Here is a 22,472-nt window from a genome sequence, read left to right as displayed (position 1 = left end):
GAAATTAAAGGAGTTCGAAATGCCAAGTTTAGGGTCAGGAAGTATATAAAAGTGAGGATGCGATTGGACAACTATATTCCTCGCTCCCAGGGAGATACATGGTTGTTTAATTATGTTATAACCAAGTAAATTCGTCCTTATTTGGAAAAGCAGAAGTTAACAACAAAGTGCTGGGGCACGTGGTGCACGGACAGCGCCCAGCAGCCTGTACAGTGATAACAAGCGGAATGGATGGGGTGACTACCCGGCTGCAAAGCACACACCAGCTCTGCTGAGGAAAGGGGCGACACCTCGGAGGACGTGGTATCTAGACCAGGAACCTTGGTATACACCAAACTGGGCATCTGGCAGCACAATGTTTAAGGAACATTTCAAAATGAATTAAATATAAAGAGTGACTCAACCATAACTGCAGGGGTGATGTCACTTGTCTGAAACGCACAGAGAAAGAACATATTGAAAGATCTCGGAATATTCAATATATACATATACACACACATATACATTTTGGGAATACAGGATCCGAATAAAGTCCTGGCGTTCCCTGGTCAGGGAGAGGCTGCCGCCCGCTCCCTGTGAGTTATGGCCCTTGGGCCTCACTAAGGAATACCCCAGGCCTGCGTGGCTCACCTCTGGGCCTCATTATGTTACGTGTCTTTCTTTAAAGTCACCAGAGTGCAGTTCAGCGCTGCTTACAAATAGCGCCTGCTCCATATAACTGCTTCGTAGCACTTTGGGAAACCATTATTGCGGTCAACGATGTTTACATTTTGGAGGACGCACGTGACATGGAAGAGCCTTCTGTTGATTTAGAAGAAAATAGACTTATGACCCATCTTGTGACTTTGATACTCATGTTATCTAGCTCTGAAGGATGAAAGGCTGAGTCGTCCAGTGTGACTCACGCTCTGTGACACAAACAACGAAGGTGTGTTAAACCACTGAGCTTTCTACAGCCTGTGGTCTGAGGAATCAAATGAGTGTTTCATGCTTGAAATAATTAAGGTGGGGGAAACAAGTGGAAATTGCACATTATTGTATTAAGAATACTATGAACCATTGGCCCTGAATACGGCAGAATTATTAGGTATGTTTAAGCAATGTTAGAAAGCACTATTTTCCATTTCGGGGAGCCTTAAAGCGCTAACTTCGGATTTTATCGTTTTGTACACGTGAGGGGCTGTACTATCAGACAATTTGAGTCAAATTTACCAGCCGACTGTGTAATGTTATCCTTTATTTCTAGAGCCTCTCATCAGACAGGGCCTCTTGGCGCACTCGCGCAGAAGCTTCAAAAGATGACCCAGGAAGAAATAGGTTCATAGTGTCATAGCATAAGATTCGAATGCTCAGAGTCCGATCCGATGTGTTTTTACTTTAATAGGGATAGTTAATACGAATTGGGGCAGAATTCGTTTTTTCTGAGGGCCTCACTCGGCGTAAAGCCATCTGAAGCCGATACATGAAGTATGAGTGCGTCCTGTAATATTAACGTATGCTGTTTGCAGTTCTATGAAAAGGCACAACTGTAGCAAGCGCTATATAATAATTGTGAGAGAGTGGTTGGGGCGGGCAGGGGGGCAGGAGCCCGAAAGAAATAAGGATTTTATGAGCATGTGGTCTAAGATGGGGCGGAGAGTGCAGAGAGACCGCGAGATAGAGAGCGAGAGAGACTGCAATTTGAGTGGAGGTGAGGGTGTGACGACATTCTCGGGTGAGACAGTTTGTTTTAAAAGAATTTAAAACAAACTGGGAATAGGTACGTTTTATGGCACGGAGTAAAAGTAACGTTTTAAATAATATGAAAAAATGCATGATGAAATGTAAGGGGAGACAGAGAGACTAGGTTAGCCTTTGAAGCACGGCCTCGCGGCCGTGAAAGAAGTGAAAACAGCAGGGAGGGGGATGGGGAGCAGAGCCTTTGAAGAGCGGAGAAGCAGATTGCCTTCAAAGCAAGTGTGAAGTAGTGGGCGGGGAAGCACAGGAGCAAATGGTAAGGTCGGGTCTGATGCAATTATGGCAAGCGCGCTGGGGAAGCCTGTGGAGGGAGGCTGAGGCTTTGATGTGGGGAAATGCGCGTGCTTGGGGTCACATGATTTCACGTGAACTGTTGGAAATCCGCACTCGCAATCCACCTGGTTTAACTTTGTGATTTCACCCAAATAGGTCTCTCTGCGAGACCTAAAAAGGAGAAAATTAAATAAATGAAAAAGAAAAGTGCAGCCTATTCATTCCATTGTTTCATTTTGTGTGCCAATTGCAACCACTTCGACCCAGAAACCTAATTGTTTCATGGCTAACATTATGGAATAAACTATGACTGTTGGTAATGTGTGAGTGGCGCTGACGAACATGGCCGCCCTGCCCAGATGCCTGGTAATGCGCCTCTGTAGACTGAGCCATGGCTGGCGACCTGTTGTGCAACGGACTTAGCAGCAGGGTCAGGCTGCAATGGATAAAATGACCAGATACAAAAGATTCAGAATTCTATCATTTGGCAGCAGGATGGATGGCTGGTGAAATTTGACAACACAGAGAGAGAATTGCTCAGAGACATGAACCACTTTGGAGCACCTACTCACAGGTGGTGCCCACCCTACTCAGAACATGCCCTACTAGGCTCAAATAAGAGACATGCCTGGGAGTCAGTAGCCAGAACAAAACAAAGACAGCTCCTTTTCAACCAGAGACACTTTTATTTTGGCTGCCAAACTTGAAGTAGTTGCAACAAATACAAATAATTCCTAGATGGATGGAAGGAGTTGCCCAACACATGCAAGAGCTCTAGGGAGGGAAAGTTCAAAGCTTTTAAAAAGTTTGGCTTCAGCCATTCCAATGCTCAACATTGAACAGGCATGCAAGCATTGCATCAAGTATGTACTGATGTCTCTAACTTGCCAGACGAGCCTCATGTATGTAAAGAATTTCTGGCACTTCTGAGTAGTGAATACTAGTGTGCAAACTGCACAGAGCGTTGACAGCAGCCAAGCCCTTGATGGGATATAAAATACAAGATACGCAAAGCCCAACCGTGAGAGGAATCAACAGTGATGGAATAAAGCATGCACTGTCATAGAGAAGGTCCCCGGCAGCGCCAGATTTAAACTGATTGAGGGAACCTCGACCGTGAGTTATCAACAATGATGGAATATGGCCTGCACTGTCATGAAGAAGGTCCCTGGCAATGCCAGATTTAAAATGGTTAAGGATCATCGACCATGAGAAATATCAACAATGATGGAATAAGGCAGACACTTCCATTGAAGGTCCCCTGGCAATGCCAGATTTAAACTGATTAATGGAACCTCGACCGTGAGTTATCAACAATGATGGAATAAGGCACACGCTGCCACAGAAGGTCCCCTGGCAATGCCAGGTGTAAACTGAATGATGAAACCTCTACCATGAGAAATATCAACACTGATGATATAAGGCTCACTCTCTCATTGAGAAGGTCCTTGGCAATGCCAGATTCAAACTGATTGATGGAACATCGACCATGAGAGTTTACAGCAATGATGGAATATGGCACGCACTTTCATAGAGAAGGTCCCCGGCAATGGTATATTTAAACCGATTGATGGAACCCTAAGAGTTATCAACAATGATGGAATAAGGTATGCTCTGTCATAGGGGAAATGGCCACTACAATGCGGCCGTTTCCACGAAAACCTTTACCACGCATGCATTACAACACATGTGTGGTAACAACGAAAGGATTACCACGCATACCTTTACTACGAAATACCTAATAAAGGTATGTGTGGTAAATGAAAAAAAGGGGGCTTGGGGGGGTCTCTCTCCAAAAACCAAAAAAGCGTGGGATTAAAAAAGGGGGGTTGCACCCCCCCCCCAAAAAAAGAACTAACCTGAAGTGCCGAAGATCAAGCAATCAGCGTCGTTAAAGAGGAAACGGAATTAAACTTCTGCTTCCTCTTTACGACGTACGGCCGACGTAACCAAGAAGTTGGAGAGGAGACGAGTTAAAAAGATAAGAGGAAATGTAATAAAAAAAATAATTAAGGGTTAAGGGCAGGGGTAATTATAACGAGTGGAGGCTGGGGACGTGTAAGGGGAGAGGTGCAACCTTTAACAAGAATATGCCCTCACCATGCATAAATTAACAATGAAAAACATTGTTAATCTATGCTTGGTAAAGGAATATTAGTGGTAAAGGTTATGCGTAGAAAACGAATTACGTTGTAACGCATGCGTGGTAAAGGCATGCGTTGCAACGGAATTCGTTATAACGACATATAACCCGGTCATAGAGTCTCAGGCAGGAAAGGTCTGAATCTTACTGGTTCTGAACCCTACAGAGAAATAGTTGCCAAGATCAGGCTCATGGGTTAGTCCAGAGGTAAGTATGCTTTGGGAACAGAAGTACTCTCAATAAATGTCTGTTAGCTGACCCCTTCCTCTGGATTCTGAGGGTCAGATGTTTCAACATTTGTAATAGCGAATACGTAATTTTGATTTTCTGCGAATCGCAATTAGGTCATCGCTATTACAAATGTATGAAACTCCAAGAGTCTCAAATAGCGATTTGTGGGGGCTCGCAAATCGGCCTATCTCATTAATATTAATGATGTCGGGCGCAATTTGTCACCCGTAGAAATCACTAAAATTATAGGGATGATAGCCTGCTGGGGTCAGCAGACCACCATGTCCGTGATTGCTTATAAATAAAGTAATCTTTATTTTTTTTAAATCAAGGCCGTTTTCCTTAAAGAAAAATATTTAGTTTAAAAAAGAAAATTAAAAGTTTTCATTTCATTTTTTAAGAGTAAGGAGTGGTCCGCGGGACCACTGCCTGCTCTTAATATTGTTTTTGTATACATTTACAAAGGGGAAGGGGTCCCTCGGGGACTACTTCCCATTTGGGAATGGGTTCCCACCTACTTGAAGTAGGTGGAAAAATGCAAATGTTTGGCAACCACATTTCGATCACAAAACATTCCTACACACCGATGTGGATCGGTGTTAGGAAGGGACGCCCTAAACACGCCCCATTCTTATTAGTGAATCGCTAGCCCATTTTGCGATTCGGTAATAGTTTGCCGAATCGCAAAAGAGAGTTGGGTATATTGGCAAAGCCTTTTTTCCGGTCGCAAATGGCCCGATGCTGGCAACCTTAAAAAAGTTACATACATGTGGCCTTGAATCCCTTCAAGCCCACACATCTTTACAGACACAGTGCCCAATCCCAAATCCAGAGAGGCACCTTGTGCTCAGGCTTTTTAATTACAAGGTGTGATCCCTCACCTTTGTAGAGTAATGGAAGCCTGACTGGAACAGTTGCTAGATTTGTTGTGAGATTTTAATGTGGTTTATGTCTCATCAAGCATTCTTGTTTTTCCCACGCACCCTGGTTCCTCCTCTTGTTTCACCCCTTTTCAGCTGTGTGTACACCAGAGCTCATAGTTCATCCAGCTCCTTGTATACCTGTCCATAGAGGCCAGGCGTGCCACGGGTGATAGGAACTGTCCTTCTAACATGTCAGGACAGGACCATAGTAAGATGGCCGCCACTCTTTATCTATCACCCCTTTTCAACGGTGTTTACACCAGACCTCATAGTTCATCCAGCTCCTCATATACCTGTCCATAGAGGCCACGGGTGATAGGAACTGTCCTTCTGCCATGTCAGGACAGGACCATAGTAAGATGGCCACCACTCTTTATCTATCACCCCTTTTCAACTGTGTTTACATCAGACCTCATAGTTCATCCAGCTCCTCGTATACCTGTCCATAGAGGCCAGGCGTGCCGCGGGTGATAGGAACTGTCCTTCTGTCATGTCAGGACAGGACCATAGTAAGATGGCCGCCACTCTTAATCTATCACCCCTTTTCAACGGTGTTTACACCAGACCTCATAGTTCATCCAGCTCCTCGTATACCTGTCCATAGAGGGCAGGCGTGCCACGAGTAAAAGGAACTGTCCTTCTGTCATGTCAGGACAGGACCATAGTAAGATGGCCGCCACTCTTCAGATTTGTAGAAGACACTCATGTCACCCTTTGCTGATGTCGCATAAATTGTTGTTTGCCTTTCAAAAAATGGTTTGATTTTAAGTCTTATTCATTTATCACAATATGTTTTGGTATTTGGTATTTATAGAATGTGACATGACTTATAACAAGGATATCATTATTATACAGACATCTAAGAATATTCTCATTGACCCTGTTATCTGTTTTAATTTTACAGTCATTTCCGCCGGATTCAAAAAGATCCTCTAACGGCAGCGCTGAAGATGAAGGTATGAGACTATGTGTGCTTGCGGTGGGCTCTGGTCGAGAGGAGATGTTGAAATGCGCAGGAATCAATTCCAAATTTCATAGATAGAGCAGGATTACAAGACCACCTCTTGTGTATCTGGAGCCTTCATTAAAGTGAAGGAACTCTTAGATATTGGGAGACCTTCTAATTGAGTATTGGCTGTGAGTTGGCCCGCGTGCTCTGGGTGCTTCCGCTGGTATGGCACCCCATCTTACCGTACCCCAGTCTGTGGTGTAGATTCAAACTCAGTATGGGTGGAATGGCACCTCTTAACCCCTTAGGAAAGAGGGGAGTTCAAGGAAACTGTGGAGGGGAGAACAGTCAAGTTAGAAGCTTTTTCATAATTTTTTACATCTAACCTTCTTCATAATCAATATACAAAACTCATAAAGGAAAAGGAAAGATAATCTTGGTTTGTTAATAAGCGTTCTAGTTTAACACCTTTTATATAAATCTTACTACATCATTAACACTAAAAAATTCAGTAAAGTCTCAACTTGCCCAGCTTCACCTTGTATGCAGTAAATGTGAACATCTTTCCTAACATAAGACATCATGTGTAAAATGTGGATGTTTATGTAAGAACATCTTGCCACAATATATATATATCCGGCAACAAGGGCTGCATAGTCTCGAACTGGTTGACGTGATGTGCTATACAACTTGCTGCGTCAGCATCTCTCTGAACGTGGTATTTCAGTACATAGGGCCACATGTCAGTAGCTTTTTTCATGTTGCAAATGGCCTGATTCGCAGAATTGGGCATTTGCGACCTGAATAAGCATTTGTCTATGTACAAAGGCTCATGTTGCGATTCTGTAACCTATTACCAAATCTCAAAATGGGTTAGCAATACGGTATTAGGATGGGGCGTGTTTGGGGCGTCCCTTCCTAATAGCAACTCGTAGGGCTATGTAAGAGCCAAATGTACGAAGCATTTTACTGTTCGCAAATGGTCCATCAGACCTTTTGCGACCAGTAAAATGCTTTTTGACATGTGCCAACCCTATTTTGCAAGATTGTAACCTATTACCGACTCACTAAATAGGGTTTGCGAGGCGCTTTTAGGAAGGGGTGTGTTAAGGGCATCCCTTCCTAATAGCGAGTCGTACTGGTGTGTAGGAATGTTTTGTTATGTTACGTTATTAGTGGTTTTGTAGCGCGCTCGATTACTCAGGAGTATCCTGGCACGTAAAGATGCAGATAGGCAGCAGAAGAGCTAGAGAAGTTAAGGTGTCTTTTTAAAGAGGTGAGTTTTGAGTGCTTTTTTAAATAGATTGAAATTCTGAATGACGCGTAGTAACTGAGGAAGGGTGTTCCAAGCGACAGCCGCTTTCACGGTGATGGAGTGCCCACCAAGATGAGTGCGTTTGAAGCCGGAACAGCCAGCAGGTGGTGGGTGGCTGACCGTAGGGGACAGTTGGGTATGTACCGGGAAAAGCGTTTCCTCAGGTACATCGGCCTCTGATCATGGATGGCTCTGTGGGCAATAGTGAGGGATTTAAACAAGACCTGTTGAGCATCGGGGAGCCAGTGCAAGCTGCGCAGATGTTGCCGGACGCCGGACTTCCGTGAGATGTCAAAGAGGAGTCTGGCCGCTGCGTTCTGTATGATCTGTAGACAGTTGATTAGGTTGGCCGGAATACCAATGAACAGGGCGTTAGCATAGTCGAGGCGGGAAAGAATGAGGGCCCTTGCTACTGTTTCTTTGGACATCCTCGGAAGCAGGGGAAAAAATCTCCGGAGAGCTTTAAGGGTACCGAAGCAGCCACAAGTGAGTTTTTTGATATGCTCGTCAAATTTTTAAGTTTTCCCCGAACCATACCCCCAAGTTTTTTGCTGGTTTGCCAACAGAACTAGGGAATGGTACATAAGGTGGCCGTAGAGATTCTCTGAAGTTAGAGGGGAACTGCCCGTAGAGTAGTATTTCGGATTTATCTTCATTGCATTTTAACTGGGCGAGGGCGAGCCAGTTGAAGACTGAGGAGAGGTAGGTCTGGACTGATGAAGTGTCCAGATCAGTACCTGGCCAAGTGAACAGCAGCTGCGTGTCATCTGCGTAGGCAATTATTTTAGCGCCTAGTTCTTCGGCCAAGAAGATCAGGGGGGTCAGGTAGATGTTAAACAGCAGTGGGCTTAATGTGGATCCCTGTGGCACCCAGGTGGAAAGAAGCTTAGCCGAGAAAGAATAGGGAGGCATCCACACCTGTTGAGTCCGGCTGTCCAAAAATGAAGTTAACCACTCCAAGGCAGATCCAGTGATGCCAATGGATGCCAGCCGGGTGAGCAGAAGCTGATGGGGTACCGTGTTGAAAGCGGCAGAGAGGTCTAACATTATCAGAGCCGCTCTGCTGCCGGCGTCCAGGCACTCCCTGATGGCTTCAGACATTTCAACCAGGGCTGACTCGGTGCTGTACGCAGCACGGAACCCAGATTGTGCAGGGTGGAGAGCATGGGAAGCTTCAACAAACGCATCCAGCTGGCGAAATGCGATCTTCTCACATACTTTGGCCAGCACCAGCAGCAGGGAAATGGGCCGATAGTTGGCTGGAACTGCAGAATCCAGACCTGATTTTTTGAGAAACGGCAGAAGTTTAGCCTGCTTCCAACAACCAGGAACTGTAGCAGTCCGAAAGGAGACACTAATAATCTCAGAAACCTCGGAGCAAACTACCTCCGCCACCCCTCCTACAACACGAGCGGGACAGGGGTCGGTGGGTGACCCAGACTTCATAGATTTCAGGACCGCTAGAGTGTCTGCCTCAGCTGGAGGGGAGAGTTCTCTGAAAGCATGAGTAGAAGAGGGAGGAGATGGGGGGTGGGCTGTGACCTGGCTGCTCTGACCCAGACAGATGGTGCGCAGGCTGTCCTGAAACCCAGCTATTTTATCTGTGAAAAAAGAGGACAGGACCTCACACCATTGTGCTGAGGATGGAACAGTTGGTTGTTCAGCACAAGGGGAAAGAAAGCTCTTAACAATAGAGAAGATTTCCTTGCTGTTATTATTGGCCCTAGAAATCCTGCCTGCATAGTACTCGCTCTTAGCCGTCCTAATGGCAGCATAATAATCCCTCTGAGCCGCACGCAAAGCCCCCTCGGCAATAGGACAGTAGGCGCGTCTCAGGCATCTCTCCAATTTTTTGCACTCAAGCATCAGTTCTTTCAGGGCATGCGCAAACCAGGGCTTGGGGGGCGTAGAGCGTTTGCTTGAGCTAGCGCCCTGTTTCGCGGAAGCTCCCACCCCTGAGCTAATCCAGGTGTTAAACCGCTGCACAGCCGCGGGACGCTCAGAGCCTAGAACTGGGCGACCCTGGTGAAGAGCGTTGGTCAAAGCAGGAAGATTAATCTTCTGGTGGTAGGTGTTGGGCAAAGTGTCACAAGATTGCTTGTCTGAAGGCCAAGAGAACCTGATCAGCATTTGATCCGACCAGCTAAGAGCTTCGGGATCTGATAGCGTTAGGGCAAAGTTGGAGCAGACTACGTCCAAAAGATGGCCCCACGAATGCGTTGGCCGCCTTACCCACTGAGTCAGCTGGGCTAAGTTTAAGGATTCCAGCAGACCTATTGAGTCCAGCGACTTACCTATATCTACATGGATGTTGAGGTCGCCCAAAAGAAGAAACTTAGGGAACCTCAAGGCCCGGGGCACAATCACGTCCTCCAGTGCCCTGAGGAAAGGTCCAGAGGGGCCCGGGGGACGGTAGACCAGCGTGCTGCCCAGCGTGAAATGGGGTGAGAGGACGAGGGAGAAATGAAGAACCTCCCCATCGCCCAATTCGCTGGAAGCCTCACTGTGAAAAGACCAGGTATCTCTGAATACAAAAGCGGACCCCCCTCCTCTCCCTACAGCGTGATCAGCCCTAATAATTTTAAAGCCTCTCGCGATGGCGAGTTCAACCACAGGGGTGCAGGAGTTGTTTAACCACGTCTCTGTGATGAACAGGATATCAAGACTACCATCGGACAGAAGCTCAAAAATGTCGGCAGCATGTTTCACCATAGAGCGAGCATTTATTAAAGCTGCAGTTATAGTCTGTTTGTTATTAGATATAGGGTCCGTTTTGCAACTGAGAAATCGGTTGCAAAACCTTTGCAGTTACCACCAACTTCAAGTTGGTGGTAACTCATTTGCAACCTGAAAGAGGTCCCCAGGTGACCCCTTCCCACTTGTGAATGTGGGCGCCAACATTTTTCAACAGCAGACAGTGCCTACTCTTAAAAAAAAGAAAAGATAGCTTTTCATTGTGTATTTTTTAAATGCATCCTGTGAGTGTAGGCATTCACAATGGGTCGCAAATTGCAACATGCCTCATGAATATTGATGAGGGATTCCATTTGCGACTCACTGCGAATCGCAAGCATTGTCAAACACACTATTGTACATCGTAGTTTGCGATTTCCTAATAGTGAATCGCTAACATTCGCTATTGGGAAATTGCAAACATGCAACCTCGTACATCTGGCCCAATGTTTTCCGATGGACTTGAAGTTACTGGTAACCCATTCGCAAACGGGAAGGGGTCCCAAGGAGACCCCAATCTCCTTTATAAATATATGCGAAAACGATTTTTAAGAGCAGGCGGTGGTCCCACGGACCACTGCGTACTCTAAAAAAATGAAAAGAACATTTTTCATTTTTGTTTTTGAGTGCAGCCCGTTTTCCATTAAGGAAAACTGCCTGCATTTAAAAAAAAGAAGAAGCTTTTATTTAAAAGCAATCACAGACATGATGGTCTGCTGACCCCAGCAGGCCACCGTCCCTGTGTTTTCAGCGATTCCCAATGGTCACCAATTGCGACCTACCTCATTAATATTCATAAGGAAGGTCAGTTGCGACCCCATTAGGATTCGCTAAATGTATCAGATACACTTTAGTACATAGGTGTCTGTAATTACCTAATAGTGAGTCGCAAAAATTCGCTATTGGGTAATTAAAAAATGAAACCTATGCACATGTGACACTAAGTCCCTCATTACTAGTAGCTCATAAAAACTTCTGAAGTTCCCTCCTTTAAATTCACCATTACTGGGGGTTTTGATCATTGTGGAGGGAGTGGTAATAGGGTTTATGAGGTTTTATGGAATAGCAAGTGGGCATGGCACTGACCATGCCGATTTCTGTATGTTTCACCCTGGTAGTGCACCTGAGGCAGCCCAAATCTCCGGGTGGGAGGAGTCCAGGGCTTATGACTATCATTGGTGGGAGGAGTCCAGGGCTTATGACTATCAGTGGTGGGAGGAGTCTATTGCTTATGACTATCAGTGGTGGGAGGAGTCCAGAGCTTATGACTATCAGTGGTGGGAGGAGTCGAGTGCTTATGACTATCAGTGGTGGGAGGAGTCCAGAGATTATGACTATCAGTGGTGGCAGGAGCCCAGTGCTTATGACTATCAGTGGTGGGAGGAGTCTAGTGCTTATGACTATCAATGGTGGGAGGAGTCCAGAGATTATGACTATCAGTGGTGGGAGGTGTTGAGTGCTTATGACTGTCAGTGGTGGGAGGAGTCCAGAGATTATGACTATCAGTGGTGGGAGGTGTTGAGTGCTTATGACTGTCAGTGGTGGGAGGAGTCTCTTGCTTATGACTATCAGTGGTGGCAGGAGTCTAGTGCTTATGACTATCAGTGGTGGGAGTAGTCTAGTGCTTATGACTATCAGTGGTGGCAGGAGCCCAGTGCTTATGACTATCAGTGGTGGGAGGAGTCTAGTGCTTATGACTTTCAGTGTGGGAGGAGTCCAGGGCTTATGACTATCAGTGGTAGCAGGAGTCCAGTGCTTATTACCATCAGTGGTAGCAGGAGCCCAGTGCTTATGACTATCAGTGGTGGGAGAAGTCCAGTGCCTATGACTATCAGTGGTAGGAGGAGTCCAGTGCTTATTACTATCAGTGGTGGGAGGAGTCCAGTGCTTATGACTATCAGTGGTGGGAGGAGTCTATTGCTTATGACTATCAGTGGTGGGAGCAGTCCAGTGCTTATGACTATCAGTGGTGGGAGGAGTCCAGGGCTTATGACTATCAGTGGTGGGAGGACTCTATTGCTTATGACTATCAGTGGTGGGAGGAGTCTATTGCTTATGACTATCAGTGGTGGGAGGAGTCCAGTGCTTATGAATATCAGTGGTGGCAGGAGTCGAGTGCTTATGACTATCAGTGGTGGCAGGAGTCTATTGCTTATGACTATCAGTGGTGGGAGGAGTCTATTGCTTATGACTATCAGTGGTGGGAGGATTCTATTGCTTATGACTATCAGTGGTAGGAGGAGTCCAATGCTTATGACTATCAGTGGTGGGAGGAGTCTATTGCTTATGAGTATCAGTGGTGGGAGGAGTCTATTGCTTATGACTATCAGTGGTGGGAGGAGTCTATTGCTTATGACTATCAGTGGTGGGAGGACTCTATTGCTTATGACTATCAGTGGTGGGAGGAGTCCAGGGCTTATGACTATCAGTGGTGGGAGGAGTCTATTGCTTATGACTATCAGTGGTGGGAGGAGTCCAGTGCTTATGACTATCAGTGGTGGGAGGAGTCCAGGGCTTATGACTATCAGTGGTGGGAGGAGTCTATTGCTTATGACTATCAGTGGTGGGAGCAGTCCAGTGCTTATGACTATCAGTGGTGGGAGGAGTCCAGGGCTTATGACTATCAGTGGTGGGAGGAGTCTATTGCTTATGACTATCAGTGGTGGGAGGAGTCCAGGGCTTATGACTATCAGTGGTGGGAGGAGTCTATTGCTTATGACTATCAGTGGTGGGAGCAGTCCAGTGCTTATGACTATCAGTGGTGGGAGGAGTCCAGGGCTTATGACTATCAGTGGTGGGAGGACTCTATTGCTTATGACTATCAGTGGTGGGAGGAGTCTATTGCTTATGACTATCAGCGGTGGGAGGAGTCGAGTGCTTATGACTATCAGTGGTGGCAGGAGTCGAGTGCTTATGACTATCAGTGGTGGCAGGAGTCTATTGCTTATGACTATCAGTGGTGGGAGGAGTCTATTGCTTATGACTATCAGTGGTGGGAGGATTCTATTGCTTATGACTATCAGTGGTGGGAGGAGTCTATTGCTTATGACTATCAGTGGTGGGAGGATTCTATTGCTTATGACTATCAGTGGTGGGAGGAGTCCAATGCTTATGACTATCAGTGGTGGGTGGAGTCTATTGCTTATGACTATCAGTGGTGGGAGGAGTCTATTGCTTATGACTATCAGTGGTGGGAGGACTCTATTGCTTATGACTATCAGTGGTGGGAGGAGTCCAGGGCTTATGACTATCAGTGGTGGGAGGAGTCTATTGCTTATGACTATCAGTGGTGGGAGGAGTCCAGGGCTTATGACTATCAGTGGTGGGAGGATTCTAGTGCTTATGACTGTCAGTGATGGGAGGAGTCTATTGCTTATGACTTTCAGTGGTGGCAGGAGTCCTGTGCTTATGACTATCATTGGTGGGAGGAGTCCAGGGCTTATGACTATAATTGGTGGGAGGAGTCCAGGGCTTATGACTATCAGTGGTGGCAGGAGTCTATTGCTTATGACTATCAGTGTTGGGAGGAGCCCAGTGCTCATGACTATCAGTGGTGGGAGGAGTCCAGTGCTTATGACTATCAGTGGTGGGAGGAGTCCAGGGCTTATGACTATCAGTGGTGGGAGGAGTCTATTGCTTATGACTATCAGTGGTGGGAGGAGTCTATTGCTTATGACTATCAGTGGTGGGAGGAGTCCAGTGCTTATGACTATCAGTGGTGGGAGGAGTCTAGTGCTTATTACTATCAGTGGTCGGGGGAGTCTATTGCTTATGACTATCAGTGGTGGCAGGAGTCGAGTGCTTATGACTATCAGTGGTGGGAGGAGTCTATTGCTTATGACTTTCAGTGGGGGCAGGAGTCGAGTGCTTATGACTATCAGTGGTGGGAGGAGTCCAGTGCTTATGACTATCAGTGGTGGGAGGAGTCCAGTGCTTAATACTATCAGTGGTGGGAGGAGTCCAGTGCTTATGACTATCAGTGGTGGGAGGAGTCTATTACTTATGACTATCACTGATGGCAGGAGTCGAGTGCTTTTGACTATCAGTGGTGGAAGGAGCCCAGTGCTTATGCCTATCAGTGGTGGGAGAAGTCCAGTGCTTATGACTATCAGTGGTGGGAGGAGTCTATTGCTTATGACTATCAGTGGTGAAAGGAGTCTATTGCTTATGACTATCAGTGGTGGAAGGAGTCTATTGCTTATGACTATTAGTGGTGGGAGGAGTAAAGTGCTTATGACTGTCAGTGGTGGAAGGAGTCCAGTGCTTATGACTATCAATGGTGGGAGGAGTCTATTGCTTATGACTTTCAGTGGGGGCAGGAGTCGAGTGCTTATGACTATCAGTGGTGGGAGGAGTCCAGTGCTTATGACTATCAGTGGTGGGAGGAGTCTATTGCTTATGACTATCAGTGGTCGGGGGGGTCTATTGCTTATGACTATCAGTGGTGGCAGGAGTCGAGTGCTTATGACTATCAGTGGTGGAAGGAGTCAAGTGCTTTTGACTATCAGTGGTGGTAGGAGTCGAGTGCTTATGACTATCAGTGGTGGGAGGAGCCATGTGCTTATGACTATCAGTGGTGGGAGGAGCCCAGTGCTTATGACTATCAGTGGTGGGAGGAGTCCTGTGCTTATGACTATCAGTGGTGGGAGGAGTCAAGTGCTTTTGACTATCAGTGGTGGGAGGTGTCGAGTGCTTATGACTGTCAGTGGTGGGAGGAGTCTATTGCTTATGACTATCAGTGGTGGGAGGAGTCTATTGCTTATGACTATCAGTGGTGGCAGGAGTCAAGTGCTTTTGACTATCAGTGGTGGTAGGAGTCGAGTGCTTATGACTATCAGTGGTGGGAGGAGCCCTGTGCTTATGACTATCAGTGGTGGGAGGAGCCCAGTGCTTATGACTATCAGTGGTGGGAGGAGTCCTGTGCTTATGACTATCAGTGGTGGGAGGAGTCTATTGTTTATGACTATCAGTGGTTGAAGGAGTCTATTGCTTATGACTATCAGTGGTGGGAGGAGTAAAGTGCTTATGAGTATCAGTGGTGGGAGGAGTCCAGTTTTTATGACTATCAGTGGTGGGAGGAGTCCAGTGCTTATTACTATCAGTGGTGGGAGGAGTCCAGTGCTTATGACTATCAGTGGTGGGAGGAGTCTATTGCTTTTGACAATCACTGATGGCAGGAGTCTATTGCTTATGACTATCAGTGGTGGCAGGAGTCTATTGCTTATGACTATCAGTGGTGGCAGGAGTCAAGTGCTTTTGACTATCAGTGGTGGTAGGAGTCGAGTGCTTATGACTATCAGTGGTGGGAGGAGCCCAGTGCTTATGACTATCAGTGGTGGGAGGAGCCCAGTGCTTATGACTATCAGTGGTGGGAGGGGTCCAGTGCTTATGACTATCAGTGGTGGAAGGAGTCTATTGCTCATGACTATCAGTGGTGGGAGGAGTAAAGTGCTTATGACTATCAGTGGTGGGAGGAGTCCAGTGCTTATGACTATCAGTGGTGGGAGGAGTCTATTACTTATGACTATCAGTGGTCGGGGGAGTCTATTGCTTATGACTATCAGAGGTGGCAGGAGTCGAGTGCTTATGACTATCAGTGGTGGGAGGAGTCCAGTGCTTATTACTATCAGTGGTGGGAGGAGTCCAGTGCTTATGACTATCAGTGGTAGGAGGAGTCTATTACTTATGACTATCAGTGGTGGGAGGAGTCCAGTGCTTATGACTATCAGTGGTGGGAGGAGTCCAGTGCTTATGACTATCAGTGGTGGGAGGAGTCCAGTGCTTATGACTATCAGTGGTGGGAGGAGTCCAGTGCTTATTACTATCAGTGGTGGCAGGAGTCGAGTGCTCATGACTATCAGTGGTGGGAGGAGTCCAGTGCTTATGACTATCAGTGGTGGAAGGAGTCTATTGCTTATGACTATCAGTGGTGGGAGGAGTAAAGTGCTTATGACTATCAGTGGTGGCAGGAGTCGAGTGCTTATGACTATCAGTGGTGTCAGGATTGCTTATGACTATCAGTGGTGGGAGGAGTCCAGTGCTTATGACTATCAGTGGTGGGAGGAGTCTATTGCTTATGACTATCAGTGGTGGGAGGAGTCTATTGCTTATGACTATCAGTGGTGGGAGGAGTAAAGTGCTTATGACTATCAGTGGTGGCAGGAGTCGAGTGCTTATGACTATCAGTGGTGGGAGGATTGCTTATGACTATCAGTGGTGTCAGGATTGCTTATGACTATCAGTGGTGGGAGGAGTCCGGTGCTTATGACTATCAGTGGTGGGAGGAGTCCAGTGCTTATGACTATCAGTGGTGGGAGGAGTCTATTACTTATGACTATCACTGATGGCAGGAGTTGAGTGCTTTTGACTATCAGTGGTGGAAGGAGCCCAGTGCTTATGCCTATCAGTGGTGGGAGAAGTCCAGTGCTTATGACTATCAGTGGTGGGAGGAGTCTATTGCTTATGACTATCAGTGGTGGAAGGAGTCTATTGCTTATGACTATCAGTGGTGGAAGGAGTCTATTGCTTATGACTATCAGTGGTGGGAGGAGTAAAGTGCTTATGACTATCAGTGGTGGGAGGAGTCCAGTGCTTATGACTATCAATGGTGGGAGGACTTGTGGGACACCCCCGCGCCGCACGGCCACCAGCTGCTGCGTGTGCCCCTTGCCTGCCCTCTGCCTCGCTGCTGCCTCGTTTGCCGGTTGCCGGCTGCCTCCGCTGCGGTTGTTTTTGCCTTATTTTGTCTGTAATTTGTGCCTGTATTTTTTTTATTTCATTTTGCCTGTGTTTAGGTTTTCCTTCCTTGTTGTCCGCCTACCTCGCCGCCCTCCGCCCTCCCTTCCCGCCACCGCCGCTTTTCCCCGCCCCTTTTTCTATTCTGTACCCTCCCCGCTCCCGCCTCCCAGCTGCTCCGCCCACCCGCGCACTTGGCCTTAAATGGCGACCGTGCGACGCAGGTGAGTGTGACCCACTTGTGGGACACCCCCGCGCCGCACGGCCACCAGCTGCTGCGTGTGCCCCTTGCCTGCCCTCTGCCTCGCTGCTGCCTCGTTTTCCGGTTGCGGGCTGCCTCCGCTGCGGTTCTTTTTGCCTTATTTTGTCTGTAATTTGTGCCTGTATTTTTTTTATTTCATTTTGCCTGTGTTTAGGTTTTCCTTCCTTGTTGTCCGCCTACCTCGCCGCCCTCCGCCCTCCCTTCCCGCCACCGCCGCTTTTCCCCGCCCCTTTTTCTATTCTGTACCCTCCCCGCTCCCGCCTCCCAGCTGCTCCGCCCACCCGCGCACTTCGCCCTAAATGGCGACCGTGCGAACGCGCAGCGGTCACGCGCAGCGGTCACGCGCAGCGGGCGCGCCGTTTGTGCGCCGAAGGCGCGCCAAAGGTAAGCCCGTCTACGCCCGTCCGCGCCTAGACCGCAGCCAGTGCCAGGACCCCTGGCCCACGAGGACCCCGACCGACCCGCCTGACGTACTCCGCCGCCACCCTCACCGCTCTCAACACCGGCCGACTCCCAGAATGCCATCAAGCCACTCCACGACGTACCCACGGACCTTTCAGCTGCCACGCCTGCAAGTTCACCTGCATCCGGACCAGCCTCGCACCAGCACCCGCCAAGTCGAACACCAGCAGCACCCCCCTCAAGTGCATCCTGCTCAACACCCGCTCCGTCCACAGACACGCCATCGAACTCTGGAACCTTCTAGACGCCACAGCCCCTGACGTTGCCTTCCTCACGGAGACCTGGATGAACGCCTCTTCAGCTCCCGACATCGCCATCGCTATCCCAGAGGGCTACAAGATCGTCGGGAGGGACCGAAACGCCAACCAGATGGGAGGAGGCATCGCCATCATCCACAGGAGCACCATCCGTCTCACGACCAGCACCGACAACACCCTGACCAGCGCCGAACACCTGCATTTCCAGATCCACACCAACCCGAACACCACCCTCAGAGGCACCCTGATCTACCGACCCCCTGGACCACGCACGCAATTCAGCGAGGACATCGCCGACTTCGTCAGCCCGCATGCCCTCCCCTCCGCTGACTACATCCTCCTAGGAGACCTCAACTTCCATCTGGAGAACAACAACGACCGCAACACCAGCACCCTGCTCGACAACCTCGCCAACCTGGGACTCAAGCAACTGGTGTCCACCCCCACCCACCTCGCCGGACACACACTCAACGCAGTCTTCTCTTCCAGCACAGACATCGACTTCAGCCACGCCACAGAGCTTCAATGGACGGACCACAGCTGCGTCCACTTCACCTTCAAGAGAACGACGACCCACCAACACCAGCAACAGGCCGCCCACAGAAGCTGTAACAAGATCACAGCAGACCAGCTCGCCACCTCCCTGAGCCAGCACCCTCCTGCCAGCTCAGCGAACCCCAGCCAGGCCGCCGACAACCTCACGAAGTGGATCAGTAACTGCGCGGACGAACTCGCCCCACTGAGGACCCCGCCTAGCAGACCCGGCAGCAAGAAGGCCCCATGGTTCACCGACGAACTCAAGAGCTCCAAGAAGAACTGCCGAGCCCTCGAGAAAGTCTGGAGAAGGGAACCGACACCGGACAACAGGACCTCCTTCAAACTTGCCACCCGGAAACACCACCAGCTGATCCGCGCCGCCAAGAAAACAGCATTCAAGGACCGGTTGGACAACAACGCACACAACTGCAAGGAACTCTTCAACATCGTGAAAGAGCTTTCCAACCCCAGCGCAGGAAACAACGACATCACCCCATCGCAAGACCTCTGCAACTCCCTCGCTTCATACTTCCACAACAAGATCGCGGACATACACAACAGCTTCAACAACCAACCAACGCACACCATGACCGAACAACCACCCCCCACCACCACCCTCCACGCCTGGACCCCGATCAGCACCGAAGACACCATCCGCACGATGAACTCCATCCACTCCGGATCACCGACCGACCCCTGCCCTCACCACGTCTTCAACAAGGCCGACGCTGTCATCGCACCCCACCTGCGAGACATCATCAACACATCCTTCGACACCACCATCTTCCCTGAGAGCTGGAAACACGCCGAACTCAGCGCTCTACTCAAGAAACCAACAGCGGACCCCACCGACCTCAAGAATTACCGCCCCATCTCGCTCCTCCCGTTTCCAGCCAAAGTCATCGAGAAGACCGTCAACAAGCAGATGGCCGCCTTCCTCGAGACGAACGGATCCCTCGACCCCACACAGTCCGGCTTCCGAGCCAACCACAGCACCGAGACCGCCCTCATCGCCGCCACCGATGACATCCGAGCCCTGATGGACAATGGAGAAACAGCGGCCCTCATCCTCCTAGACCTCTCCGCGGCATTCGACACGGTCTGCCACCGCACCCTAGTACGGCGCCTCAGCAACATCGGAATCCAGGACAGGGCGCTGGAATGGATCATCTCCTTCCTCGACGGAAGAACACAGAGAGTCCGCCTACCACCGTACAAGTCAGAGGCCTCCGAAGTCATCTGCGGCGTCCCCCAAGGATCATCTCTGAGCCCCACCCTCTTCAACGTCTACATGAGCCCCCTCGCGGCCATCGTACGCAAACACAACCTCAGCATAATCTCCTACGCCGACGACACCCAGCTGATCCTCTCCCTGACCAACGACCCCGCCGCCGCCAGAGCCAACCTGCACGAAGGGATGAAAGAGGTAGCCGAGTGGATGACGACCAGCCGCCTAAAACTGAACTCGGACAAGACGGAGGTCCTCATCCTGGGCTCCTCACCCTCCGCCTGGGACAACTCCTGGTGGCCTCCCGCCCTGGGCACCGCACCCAAACCGACAGACCATGCACGCAACCTGGGCTTCATCCTGGACTCCTCCCTCTCCATGACCAGGCAAGTCAACAACGTCTCCTCGGCGTGCTTCAACATCCTACGCATGCTACGGAAGATCTTCTGGTGGATCCCCACCGAGACCAGGAAGACCGTCACCCAGGCCCTCGTCACCAGCCGACTGGACTACGGCAACGCCCTCTACGCCGGTACCACCGCCAAGCTCCAGAAGAGACTCCAGCGGATCCAGAACGCCTCAGCCAGACTCATCCTCGACATCCCACGAACCAGCCACATCTCCGGTCATCTGAGAGACCTTCACTGGCTCCCCGTCAACAAAAGAATCACCTTCCGCCTCCTCACCCACGCACACAAAGCCCTACACGACCAAGGCCCGAGCTACCTCAACAGCCGAGTCAACTTCTACGCTCCCAAACGCCACCTCCGATCAGCCAACCACGCCCTCGCCGCCGTCCCCCGCATCCGAAGAGCGACTACAGGAGGAAGGTCCTTCTCCTACCTGGCCGCCAAGACCTGGAACTCCCTCCCGACCGACCTGTGCCTGACCCAAGACCACCTCTCCTTCAGGAAGAAGCTGAAGACCTGGCTGTTCGAGCAGTAGCGGCACACCCCCCCCCCCCCCAGTGCCTTGAGACCCTACGGGTATGTAGCACGCTTTATAAGTGTCACTGATTGATTGATTGATTGAGGAGTCTATTGCTTATGACTTTCAGTGGGGGCAGGAGTCGAGTGCTTATGACTATCAGTGGTGGGAGGAGTCCAGTGCTTATGACTATCAGTGGTGGGAGGAGTCTATTGCTTATGACTATCAGTGGTCGGGGGAGTCTATTGCTTATGACTATCAGTGGTGGCAGGAGTCGAGTGCTTATGACTATCAGTGGTGGGAGGAGTCAAGTGCTTTTGACTATCAGTGGTGGTAGGAGTCGAGTGCTTATGACTATCAGTGGTGGGAGGAGCCCTGTGCTTATGACTATCAGTGGTGGGAGGAGCCCAGTGCTTATGACTATCAGTGGTGGGAGGAGTCCTGTGCTTATGACTATCAGTGGTGGGAGGAGTCAAGTGCTTTTGACTATCAGTGGTGGGAGGTGTCGAGTGCTTATGACTGTCAGTGGTGGGAGGAGTCTATTGCTTATGACTATCAGTGGTGGGAGGAGTCTATTGCTTATGACTATCAGTGGTGGCAGGAGTCAAGTGCTTTTGACTATCAGTGGTGGTAGGAGTCGAGTGCTTATGACTATCAGTAGTGGGAGGAGCCCTGTGCTTATGACTATCAGTGGTGGGAGGAGCCCAGTGCTTATGAATATCAGTGGTGGGAGGAGTCCTGTGCTTATGACTATCAGTGGTGGGAGGAGTCTATTGTTTATGACTATCAGTGGTGGAAGGAGTCTATTGCTTATGACTATCAGTGGTGGGAGGAGTAAAGTGCTTATGACTATCAGTGGTGGGAGGAGTCCAGTTTTTATGACTATCAGTGGTGGGAGGAGTCTATTGCTTATGACTATCAGTGGTCGGGGAGTCTATTGCTTATGACTATCAGTGGTGGCAGGAGTCGAGTGCTTATGACTATCAGTGGTGGGAGGAGTCCAGTGCTTATGACTATCAGTGGTGGGAGGAGTCCAGTGCTTATTACTATCAGTGGTGGGAGGAGTCCAGTGCTTATGACTATCAGTGGTGGGAGGAGTCTATTACTTATGACAATCACTGATGGCAGGAGTCTATTGCTTATGGCTATCAGTGGTGGCAGGAGTCTATTGCTTATGACTATCAGTGGTGGCAGGAGTCGAGTGCTTTTGACTATCAGTGGTGGTAGGATTCGAGTGCTTATGACTATCAGTGGTGGGAGGAGCCCAGTGCTTATGACTATCAGTGGTGGGAGGAGCCCAGTGCTTATGACTATCAGTGGTGGAAGGAGTCTATTGCTCATGACTATCAGTGGTGGGAGGAGTAAAGTGCTTATGACTATCAGTGGTGGGAGGAGTCCAGTGCTTATGACTGTCAGTGGTGGGAGGAGTCTATTGCTTATGACTATCAGTGGTCGGGGGAGTCTATTGCTTATGACTATCAGTGGTGGCAGGAGTCGAGTGCTTATGACTATCAGTGGTGGGAGGAGTCCAGTGCTTATTACTATCAGTGGTGGGAGGAGTCCAGTGCTTATGACTATCAGTGGTGGGAGGAGTCTATTACTTATGACTATCAGTGGTGGGAGGAGTCCAGTGCTTATGACTATCAGTGGTGGGAGGAGTCCAGTGCTTATGACTATCAGTGGTGGGAGGAGTCCAGTGCTTATGACTATCAGTGGTGGGAGGAGTCCAGTGCTTATTACTATCAGTGGTCGCAGGAGTC

At 49.2% G+C, this 22,472-nt stretch overlaps 1 protein-coding gene across 1 annotated transcript in view; it reads left to right on the top strand.

Moving 5' to 3' along the window:
- The window catches only part of SPAG17 (sperm associated antigen 17), a 1,900,597-nt gene that overhangs the window by 1,554,144 nt on the left and 323,981 nt on the right, over positions 1-22,472 (top strand). The window contains exon 40 of the mRNA XM_086935838.1: positions 6,212-6,263. Within this exon, the coding sequence (XP_086791964.1) occupies positions 6,212-6,263 (52 nt within the window). The remainder of the gene's footprint in view (positions 1-6,211; positions 6,264-22,472) is intronic.

Source organism: Lissotriton vulgaris, chromosome 8, assembly GCF_964263255.1.
Source record: "Lissotriton vulgaris chromosome 8, aLisVul1.2, whole genome shotgun sequence".
NCBI lineage: Eukaryota > Metazoa > Chordata > Amphibia > Caudata > Salamandridae > Lissotriton > Lissotriton vulgaris.
Note: the sequence above shows the minus strand (reverse complement) of the source record. Positions and strands in the feature narration are given on the sequence as shown.